The sequence below is a fragment of the Notolepis coatsorum genome (genome assembly GCF_963971535.1).
Source record: "Notolepis coatsorum genome assembly, chromosome: 3".
In the NCBI taxonomy this organism is placed as follows: Eukaryota; Metazoa; Chordata; class Actinopteri; order Aulopiformes; family Paralepididae; genus Notolepis; species Notolepis coatsorum.
Window position 1 is genome coordinate 70548780 of NC_140167.1, and position 11861 is coordinate 70560640.

Here is an 11861-nt window from a genome sequence, read left to right on the forward strand (position 1 = left end):
TGTGAAGTGTATAGATAGATAGATGTGAAATGTATAGATGTAGCAGTACTGTCTATCTGTATGTCGTGTATGTCATATGTTATTATGATGAATTGAAAATGGGGGACCCTGATGTAAACAAGACGAAAGTCTTTCTCTGGTTTGCATCCCCTTAACAATTGTGTGTATTGAGCCGTACTGTATTGTACCCATTCTGCAATCTGTTAATAAAGTTTTCAATCAGTCAATCAAGTTAACTTTGAACCTCGGTTGTCAAGCCACGTCAATGTTGTGTATGCATCCGAGTGTTCACTGTGCCTTTAAGACGGCACGGTGGCCTTACGACAGTGCTGTGAAGTTCCGTCAAGTGTTGTGGTAACGTCAGTTGGGTTGGTCTGCTGTTGTGCACTGGTTGAGCTAGCCCCTTTCGTGACTGCGATGTGCAAGCCAGGGGCTTTTGAGCATGAAATAAAATGTCTAACCTTACGTCGTAGTCCGGTGCGCAATAGACTAACATACACCTCTGTAATTTAAATGTGTCCTTGCCTTGGACTCGAGAGTTGTACTAGGGTTGGATGCAGTTCCCCGTTGCTCAGTCTGTCTGTTTTCCATCTTCTGTGTTTAACGTTATCTGTTTGCGAGTGCTTCCTTGACTGATGGCCAGTACCACGGGACTTTTATTAAACATTCTATATTTCTGCGGGTTGGCCAGTACTGCAGGAACTTTTATTAAACATTATATATGTCCGCGGGTTGGCCAGTACTGCGGGAACTTTTATTAAACATTATATATGTCCGCGGGTTGGCCAGTACTGCGGGAACTTTTATTAAACATTATATATGTCCGCGGGTTGGCCAGTACTGCGGGAACTTTTATTAAACATTATATATGTCCGCGGGTCTTGTGCAGTGCTCTCGTGGCACTGTCAACTCGCCAGACTGGCGAGTGGTCTTCATGAATCACTCGCCAAACGTAAAAAATACTCGCATTTGGCGAGTAAAGTGGCCTAATTTCCTCCCCTGCCTACACTGTAGCACTCAACACTTGATGAACATTGTTACTCCGCTGATAAGAGTTGTGCCCTTCCTGATTACTTGTCGTACAGAACTTGCAAGTCGCTTTGGATAAAAGAGTCAGCTAAATGACTAAATGTAAATGCCCATTGTTCAATTAATAAACTGTATGCCTCACTGTGTGGAAGAGACTGGGATCATTCTTTTGTGCAAGGCAACATCAGGCATTACTTTCCTAACTTATTATATATTAAAGGTGACATGCATTATAAATGTCTTTTTTCAGTGTCTAGCATTGTATTATAGTAATAGGAGTTAGTATCAATGTGTCTGCGTCTCTAAATACCATATTGGCGGATTGCAGTCATTAATTTCCTGCTCCATTTAATCAGGTCGTTCTGATTTGACTTGCATGGTGACGTCACGTGGCGAGGATGGAGTGGATAGTGATCCGATTGGCTCTGTGGTTGTAGCGCACCAAACGGGGTTTGACAGAGCGAGAGAATCAGATAGACCCTCGCGACAGAGCACACATACACGCGTGTCGCGCTTGGCGTCTCTCGGTCCGTCTCTCTCTCGATTCGGGAGCATAACTAACGCCCCGTCTATAGCTGTAGCGCGCGGCACAGTGGAAGACTTCCTCAAACGGGAGAGGGAGAGGGAGAAAGAGAAGGGGACCTGCATATCTCACACGCAGCTGTGTTTACACAGCACGCTCTCTCTCTCTCTGTGTCTGTCTGCCACTCGCAGACTGTGTGGATGACTGTCACTGAAAGTGCTTATGGGCGGAGCCCAGCCAATAACAGGCTGAAATCTTGAGGCTGGAAAATGATGCTTTTGAGTACTCCATTAGAAATATAATAAACCTTACAGATGTCTTCCATAGACTCACAGGAATTGTGTAAAGTTGCCCAAATAGTGCTAGGAATAGCAATGCATGTCCCCTTTAAATTAAAAGTATATATCCGATGCATTTTTTTTTTACCGATAGCCGATCCAGCTATTTGTGATATCGGGGCCGATATCAATATCGGAGCATCCCTACTTACAACACACCTGCCTTACAACACACCTGACCTGCAGCACACCTGAACCTGCAACACATCTGACCTGCAGCTTGCCTGCCCCCCCCCCCCCCTATGTGGAGCAATGGAGCTCATAACAAAGAATCTGTGCTTTTCCAGATATTTCGGGCTCAGCCCCAATAGTTAAGAGTTCATGTAGTTGGGTAGTCTGTAAGCCAGTTTTATTGCTTTGGATCGTTTGGAGTTGCTGTAATTGGTTAATGGAGACAGTGATCCAAGATGTCACGGCATATTCTGCCCGGGAGCGCTTTGAGGTGGTTCAACCATTAAGCGCGCGTCTGCGGCAGTGTTGGGACTAACATACAAAGTAACGCGTTACAGTAACGCCGTTACTTTTGGCGGTAACTAGTACTCTAACGCATTACTTTTGAAATTCAGTAACGCCGCTACAGTTACTGAATGGTTCGTTACTGCATTATTTTTATGTAGATCGGTAGCGAGCGATAGTGATCCAGCGCAGTCCTCCTGACTTCTGTCTGTGTCACCTCACCTGCAGGACACGCTGTGCTGTGAGAGCGTGTTTTGTTTACTATAGACTTGACTGTCATGGCAGCGCCCACTACTCGCGTTTGTACACATGGATATTCTCACTATTTCTCTTTTGTCGAGCACAAAGAAAAGAACGTTTTAGTTAAACGTCATTTGTGTTTTGGCTCAAAGATACTATCTACTGCCCATGCTTCAACAAAGCTAGTAGCCGAGTCTAATGTTAACAGGACTCATCCGAAGCCAGTAAGCCACTCGCTTTCGGGGATCTAGTTAGCATCACCAGGCGGCACACGGCAAATGGGACGGAACACTTCACGTTTTCAAACTACTTGGAGAGATAATATACAAAATGGAAATGAGGCTGAGCTTAAGAAAATGTTTGAGGGGCTGGACTAACGTTACATCTCGACCACCGCAGACTTGTGAGTTCAGTGATGTGAATGCAAAGTTGATCAACAGATTTTGACTGTAAGAATCTGCAAGGGAATCTCATCAATACTAATCAAACAATATAAATATAGTCCTCATGCACAATTGATATCCTAACTATTCTAATGTTGCAATGCACAATTGATATCTTAAACAACGTAGCAAGACGGTTATAATGAAATGCTCCGGCGACATCAAGGCTGTTCCTTCAACCTAAGCGGCGATACAATTAGGCACGTGCATTTCTTATTACGTCAGAGACTCTGGACAACATTTGTGTTTGTGTCAAATTTGTGTTTGTACAGACCACATTGCTTAGCAGAGTTCAGTTCAGTGAATGGAAACTATCAAGTTGATCAACAGATTTTGAGTATCTGTAAGGGCATTAATGAGAGCAATCTTTTCTTTTTAAGTAACTAAATAGTTACTTTTCACAGTAACGCATTACTTTTTGGTGTAAGTAACTAGTAAAGTAACTGAGTTACTTTTTAAATGAAGTAACTAGTAAAGTAACAGAGTTACTATTTTTCAGTAACTAGCACAACACTGGTCTGCGGCGATGTGGCAACACAAAGGAATCTTGCCGCTTGTGATTGTGACGAGGCGAGAGTTGACTTTTACCTTTAACTCCTTCATGGCGTGCAATTGGCTGGTTGCCGTGGAGATGAGAGCATTGACCGTGAGCTCTGCCCTGCGCCTGAAGTGCTGCTGGCGGGTGGCGTAGCACACCGAGCGTGCTCGGTTGCTCACTATGTGATACGCGGTCCACGTGTCTGGATCCATATCTCCTGTACACTCTTTGAGAGCCTGAAAATTAATGAGCAGCTTGATCAAATGAAAAGGAGAGGAATACAACTAAGCATATCCCAAAGCATGAATGCCAGAGATTAAAAAGGTGCTGCAAGTGGCATTTATTTAGTTAAAATAAGTGTTAAGTAGCTCTACATTCAGACAGCCATCACTGATGAGTGTTGGTCAGTAACATTAGTCTCCCAGTCCCTTAGGGCTGAGCCCAAACGTTCGAACCTTCGTTTGTTACGTTGGCATTCGAATTCTAAAGCAACATTCACATTTTTTATAAAACGTTTTTCTTTTTTTCATTCCGTTTAAACCAATGGGGTTTTTCTTCACAGTTGCAGATAAAGATTAGGCTACACTAATATTATAGTATTAAAAGAAACTGATTAGTTATATTCATTAGAAAGTTGATTTAGTTGGGCTGGGGCTTCTCCCTGGGCTGAGTCTGGAAAGTTGATTTAATAAAAGAAAACTAATTTAATCAGATTAATCACTTTATTCAAATTGAGGATTTAGTTTGAAGATATAAAAAAATAATATATGCAATTAAAAAAAAAATTTAATACATTTTTTAAATTCAAAACGAAGGTTCGAACGTCCGTTCGAAAAACCCTGACGAAGTTTGAATCCCAAAAACAGGCTTCGGGGACAGCCTTACAGTCCCTCTGCAGTAAACAAAATACATTTTCTGGTATCCCTTCCCACTTTATCCAATCAGGAGAGAGAACATCTTACCTGTACTGTATAAGTTAAAGTAATGTCGCATCTTACCTGTACAACTGTATAGGTTAAAATAATGTCACGTCTTACCTGTGCAACTGTATAGGTTAAAGTGATGTCACATCTCACCTGTGTCACACCACTATGTGTCCATGTGATGTGTGTGATGTCATGAGTCTTTACGATGGTCTGTATGATGCATGTCTGAACACTTACGTTCCCCGGCCTACAAGGACCACAATGGAAATAATCTGAGCTTTTTTTTGTGTCTATCCTTGGCAGTATGCCAGACTGTGCACAAGCAAAAAAATAAATAGATGTTACTTATTTCAAGAAATCTTGCCAAGCCAAATTTGCTGGCATAAATAAGATGACAAATAGTGCTAATATTATTATTTTACTTGTTTCAAGCACATATGTTTTAATTTCTTATTTTTGTAGTGTGGAGTTTCCTCCTCAGATTGGATAAAGGATACCAGAAAATGTATTTTCTGTTTACTGCAGAGCGGAGGGACTGGGAGACCCATGTTACTGACCAAAGACTCCATATCAGTGATTGCCAATGTAGAGCCATTATTTTAACAAAGAAAATACCACTTACAGCACCTTTAATACATTAAAGAATTCTGCATCGTGAACGTCTGACCAAATTAATATACAACTCAAAATGTATTTTTATTTTTTCAGAAAAGCTCACCATTCCCTCTGTGCAGGGGTAAGTCCTGCGACCCTCGACCTCTGCCTGGCAGTTGAACAGGACCACTCCTAATTTGGCGAGCTGCTCTTCCGATAGGCTCGCACAGGTCGACTTCAGTTGAGCAACTACCTAAGGATTGATTGAAAACTGTATTAACAGATTGCAGAATGGGTACAATACAGTACAGCTCAATACACACAATTGTTAAGGGGATGCAGACCAGAGAAAGACTTTCGTCTTGTTTACATCAGGGTCCCCCATTTTCAATTCATCCGGAGATGTTAGAACCAGTGGTGGAGAAAAGTTGTCTGGACATAAACAACATCAAGTAATTATTCACCTTACCGATGACATTATAATTGAACCCAACATAGAACACGCTGGTTCGGTGTTCATTTTACCTTGTAATGACAGCTGTCCAGGGGGCTGAGCTCCATCAGCTTCGCCTCGACCAGGAACTTCTCATCAGCAACGACCATCTCAAACGGAGGGGCGTCATCTCCTGCAGTGGGGGCCGCAGGTGGGAGGGCCGGCGGCGGGGTCTCGGGTCGCTTCATCCAGTCAAATAAACTACCTTCTACAGGGGAGACCAGCACGCTGATCAGCAGCAGCACCAAAGACGACTGATTGATCACCAGGTGAACCATCTCGGACTGCAAAGTGCGCAAGAGGGGAAAATACAATAAACAATTTGTAAAAAGTAAATGAATAAGAGTCAAGACATGCAGAGCGCCAGTGGATGGATAGTGCATCACCGGTGGGTCTTTTGCCCAGGCATGTCTGCACAGCTGACGCTCGTGAAAGCTAACTGTACTGCCTACTGAGTGTGGGGGGTGCATCCTTTCCGTTTAAATAAGTTGCACCTCAAATTTATATTTAATTTGTGCATGATTTATGAGAATATGCCTTTTTTTATTTTGCTACGAAAGACTACTAACAAGCTACAGAACAGTATGCCTGTATAACTGATACAATTAATTACCATTACAAATGACTGAACGAAAAATAAAATGTAACGTTATCATGCAGCATCTAAGGAAATGCACCATTATTATTAACGTTATTCCTCTGATTTAATTTACCTGTATTGTTTGTTTCCCAATTGTGTGAATGAACGTAACTGTGATCACGGTGAGAATAACTGGTACTCACTCACACAACAAGGCACAGCTGATGGAGCCCTCGCTCCGCCCTTTATATTGAAATAGAAGTATGTAGCCAATGGAATCAATAGGGGATATCTGCAGAGCCGCAAGCCCAGCGTCTGGGCGGGGCTTCGGGGCTTGTACTCGGTTTGAGGCGGAACTTCGGCCCGCCTCAAACCGAGTACAAGCCCCGAAGCCCCGCCCAGACGTTGGGATTGCGGCTCTGCAGATATACCCTACATTACCCTACTCAATGGAATCGCTTGTAATTTCAGAGGCGGCTATGGTGTGTGTTCGATATGGTGTCGGGGTGAGGTGGAAAGGGGGGGGTCGCGAGTTCCTCGGACCCCAGGATTAAACGAAGACACGAGGGGAGTGGGGGCCGCCCGCCTACCCGGGCCGCCATTGGCCACAAAACGTTCAGGTTTACGGAACAAAAATTTGCATGTGGTCGGCCAGCTGGTTTGTTCAATAGGGGGTATCTGCAGAGCCGCAGAGCCAGGCTGGAGAGTAGGGGGTATCTGCAGAGCCGCAGAGCCAGGCTGGACGGGTTGGAGGCGGTCTGGACAAGTATTAGTGGTCTGGACAAGTATTTGCACTACTGCGCACCATTTTCAACTTCACTTTCGTCTCGTTTACATAGGTACATTGTTGAGATATATGTTCTCATATGTTGAAAATGGGATCATATGTTATGGTTGTTAATATGTTTTGTAGTGAGTAGCCTAGACGTTCATAGGCATGTGTTGTATTGGAAATGTGGTGCAACTCTATTCTAAGTATTGTGTTTTGTTCTTGTTGCAGTACGTAAAGACATGACGGCATGACACAGTGGCGGGAAGCCGAGCACGTATATCTAGCTGTCAGCTGTCATCGGTCAGCTGTCAGTGCGCACAGGGGTGAAAGGGGTGTGTCACAGCTGGGAATGTTTGGGGTGTTTGTAATGGAGGAGAAGTTTGGTTCACTTATTGTAAATAAACTATTCACATAAAAGAAACAAAACGGATCAGGCGTTCTTTGTGTGGATAAATACATATGATAAGATATGAGCCATGGTGACAAAGAAACAGAACATACATACATGTCGTTCATACATTGAACGACACTGATGACGAAGCAACAGAACCCTCTACATTGAACATGGAGAGCGAAGGAACACGGAACTCTACATACATAGACAGTAATGTTACATCTAGACATTTATGACATGTAATAATAGAGTAAACTTGTAAATAGACAGTAATGTTACATCTAGACATACCAGATCTAGTAATAATAGAGTAAACTTAACTTTCGTCTCAGTAACAATGTTCATAAAGTGTACATCTAGACATGATGTGTACATAGACAGTAATGTTACATCTCTAGACATACCAGATCTAGTAATAATAGAGTAAACTTAACTTTCGTCTCAGTAACAATGTTCATAAAGTGTACATCTAGACATTTATGACATACTAGATCTAGTAATAATAGAGTAAACGTAACTTTCGTCTCAGTAACAATGTTCATAAAGTGTTGAGTGCTACAGTGTAGGTTAGTTTATTAGGACAAGTGCATGACAGTAAGGTTAGTTAGGGTTAGATTTTTTTTATTTAGATAATGGTTGAAGTAGTGAGTCTTTAGTCGACGGCGAAAGATTAGACAGGATTCGGCTGTCCTAACTGGGGTGGGTAGTTCATTCCACCATTGTGGGGCAAGGACTAAGAATAGGCGACTTCTCTTTGATGACCCGACTTCTCTTTGATGACCCTCCCGGAGCTTGGATAGGAGTAGGAATAAACTGTACATATACAGCACTGTTTGAACCTGGCACACAACATACTTCACATGTAATTTTTCTTTTTGTGGAGACGAAGATGATGAGTACCGGTCTTCTCCTCAGACATATAAAATCAGTTTTTCAATACAAGTACGACTCAAGACACAGAACATTAGTATGCAAAATAAAAAATGAACACAGATTTTGAGTGTGAATGAAAACTTTATTTCAACAAGATTGCAGAATGGGTACAATACAGTACGGCTCAATACACACAATTGTTAAGGGGATGCAGACCAGAGAAAGAAGTTTTGTCTTGTCTTCTCGTACTAAAAACGTGACTGTTAGCACAGAGACGGCTGCAGTTACACACAGGGCCATTTTTGTTTCGTTTTCAGGGTCAGTTTCGCTTTTCAGAACGCAACGTAATGGCAGGCAAGTTAGGCCCAGTCCACACGAGCGCTGGATTTAATATAACCATGATTGTATGTGCGCAGTTGCACTGTTCGGCCACACACAACCGGGGATTTGCTACACTGCAACCCCGGTCTTTGAAAACCGGAGTCCAGGGTGAAGTTATGCGGTTTTGTGTAGGCATAGCAACCAAGGTTGGAGGGAGGGAGCAGAATTAATTATTCGATATCAGTATAATAACTGGACTTTGAGAAGTCTTTATTCATGCAGACAGACACGCAGTTAGTTGGGTCGCTGATGCGTTTGAGTCTCTGCACTCCCTCCCCCCAAGGGCAGCATCGCTCATCGGTGAACCATCACATCTAAATGCCATATGAACACAACAAAAAGTAGCTCTCATCTGTGTACCTAAAAACAGTTCTGTAGTCTTCATCGCCAAAGCCAGAGGTATGCTCTATGTATTTCGAGTCCAATAATAGAATCTCCTGTATGCGTGGCTTCAAGACCTATAATGGGTATGTAAAAATAAGCACAGCATGTCAGTCAGGTTTCTGTGGGAATGTGGATTCTGCTATTCTCCCAGAACGGCAGACATGATTACGTTTATAAGACACGCATTACTAATTTCACTTACACATAGCACAAAGTGGTTTTCGGTCCAGGCTGGAAAGACTATTGCATGTTTCATCTTCATGTCAGCCTAATATTTATGAAACATGAGTTTGCCATTAGAGTAGGGATGTGCCATTATGCTTATTCAATTTACTAACTGAATAATTATATTTATTTCATCAATTAATTACACTTACCGGAAATGAAGCTAACGGGTTGATACTTCGGTCCTTCCAGGTAGGAACAACATACATGTCTTCTATATAAATGTCCATGTCCTGATGAGGAAAAAACAAACATGATTATTAATAGTCTGCCTTCAGTACCAAAAGTTACTTTTAAATGTGTAATTAAAAAAGAGGTCATACACGTTTCAGAGCCAGTTCACCAATGAGCTTCAGGCATGCATTTCCAATCTGCAAGAAATCACAATTAAGACATTATAGTGAACATGACTGAAACTCTCCCTTCGGTAATAAATGTTAATCTGTTAGACCATGTGACTACTCACAGTTGAATCCATATAGCTGTTCAACCCAAGGCTCCAAAACTCATCCCGTGTCAAACAAGTTTGTCCTTCCTTCACAATTATTTCTTCCGAAGGCCTCTTTCGGTCCAGGACATAACTGAGCTGAAGATAATAACCATTGTTGTGATACAGATGAGTAGTTTTACATAGAAAGTAATTATTTGTAGAAATTTGCCTACCCGTTGTTGTTGGATAGGGTTTCGGGACTTCGCCCAGGGTTGGTCTGGTGAGTAGTCATTGTCCACTGGAATCTCAAGTTCTACAGGGATGGACATACACAAAAATATAAGAGAAATAGTAACAATGTTTAATAAAACTAATAGTGTAGAGGTAAGAATTACTGTAGGTAGGCATAGGTTTTTATAGGCCTGCTTCTGCTGCAGAAGCCAGGTTCTATGGTGTAATAGTTAGCACTCTTGACTTGGAGCAATTAAGAGTTCACTATTTAAGGTGGTGGGTGGCAGTTTAATATGATTATTGGACAAATCATGCATGGTTTCAGTCAAGGCGGCTAAACTTGAATTTAAGACATTTTAAGACTTTCTAAGGACCCAAGCATGCAATTCCACTTACTTATCATTGCTGGGGGCAGACCTGAACCCGCTTCAGGGAGCACACCTTGAGCTGCTTCCAGTGATAGATCAAGGACTGCTTCCTGTGACACTGTAAGCAGATGACAAACACAGCTTAGTAAGGAACAGTGAACTTGATGAATGAAGACATTTATTATTATACATTATTTCCTAGATCAATTAAAAACAGGATTAATGCATTAAATATCTTTAATGCAAGTGCAAGTAGAAAATGTACCCAATACAGCCTGGTGGTAGCTGTTTATTGCCACCGCTGTCGTCCCAAATAACTTTTTGATGTTGTCCATTCGCTTCTTGGTTTTGTTGTTGTTGAAGTGTTCTAGGATGTTTCTCATCAGGAACAGATGGGTCGATGGTAGTTGCTGCGTTAAAAAGTAATTGTTCTTTCTCATTTGTGCAAACAGTTGTTCTGCAACTTGACTGTTTACATGTCCTGCAGTTTGAGGGACTATTATTATTATTATTATTACTAGATCTGGTATGTCTAGATGTAACATTACTGTCTATTTACAAGTTTACTCTATTATTACATGTCATAAATGTCTAGATGTAACATTACTGTCTATGTACCTATGTAAACGAGACGAAAGTGAAGTTGAAAATGGTGCGCAGTAGTGCAAATACTTGTCCAGACCACTAATACTTGTCCAGACCGCCTCCAACCCGTCCAGCCTGGCTCTGCGGCTCTGCAGATACCCCCTACTCGGTTTGTTGGTGCCTTCGATGGGGTCGTGTTTACCGTGTTCATCACGAGAAAAGTCCAACGACCGACCGTTGTGCGGTATTCTAGAAGTCGTGAGTGGATTGGAAATGTTCTGAAACTTGCTGCCGACGACGTTAAATGCAAAATGAGATATGTGGTAAATATACATTTGCCAACAATAAATGTTTGTTTTGTGTGAGATAAAGACTACAGTACATTTACAATAATCTCACAAAACAAACCTTTTTTGGTGGCAAATTTATATATTTACCACACATAGCATTATTGTAATCATACAGAGTTATGGGTTATATGCAGCTGTATAAATAGGTAATTTATATAGAATTATTGTGCACATTCAAACAGATTACAGACAGCGCATTACCCAGTTGCCTAGCGACAATCAATTGATTGAAAATTGTATTAACAGATTGCAGAATGGGTACAATACAGTACGGCTCAACACACAATTGTTAAGGGGATGCAGACCAGAGAAAGACTTTCGTCTTGTTTACATCAGGGTCCCCCATTTTCAATTCATCTTAACACTCTGGTTGCCTAAGGTTAAATTAATGATATACCATAGATTGCCAGCGCTATTTGTCTATGGAGAAAGTCCCCTTCTTTGCAGGGCTATAACTTTTTAAATTCTATTGCTACATTGCCATTATTAGGGCCCATTCAAAGTCCTATATGTATTGTTCATTGTGTAGCAACGTTAAACTTTTTCATTCACATATTCATAGTAAAGTATGGTCTAATGTATAAGTATGTTTTCATCTCTTTCTGCAGCTTTCTCCAGAACGTGATATATAGCCCCAAATGCATTATATTGATGATGAAATACAGTTTGATGGCAATCAGCGCGATATAAAAAATTCCAACTAGACGT

The 11861-nt window shown here is 41.6% G+C and overlaps 1 protein-coding gene and 1 long non-coding RNA gene across 2 annotated transcripts in view; both read right to left on the reverse strand.

Annotated features, from left to right (window-relative positions):
• bmb (brambleberry) overlaps positions 1 to 5858 on the reverse strand; it is a gene marked incomplete at both ends in the record, with an annotated part of 48396 nt that extends 42538 nt beyond the window's left edge. Inside the window, 3 exons of the mRNA XM_084311239.1 lie at positions 3618 to 3803; positions 5212 to 5340; positions 5613 to 5858. Of these exons, the coding sequence (XP_084167365.1) occupies positions 3618 to 3803; positions 5212 to 5340; positions 5613 to 5858 (561 nt within the window). The remainder of the gene's footprint in view (positions 1 to 3617; positions 3804 to 5211; positions 5341 to 5612) is intronic.
• Positions 5859 to 8908: 3050 nt separating this feature from the next.
• On the reverse strand, positions 8909 to 9961 carry LOC311225197. The gene is made up of 5 exons (XR_014619489.1): positions 9656 to 9961; positions 9513 to 9560; positions 9342 to 9422; positions 9167 to 9232; positions 8909 to 9038 (listed from the first exon to the last, which is right to left on the reverse strand). It is a non-coding gene; the product is annotated as an uncharacterized lncRNA (long non-coding RNA).
• Between the last annotated feature and the right edge of the window lie 1900 nt (positions 9962 to 11861).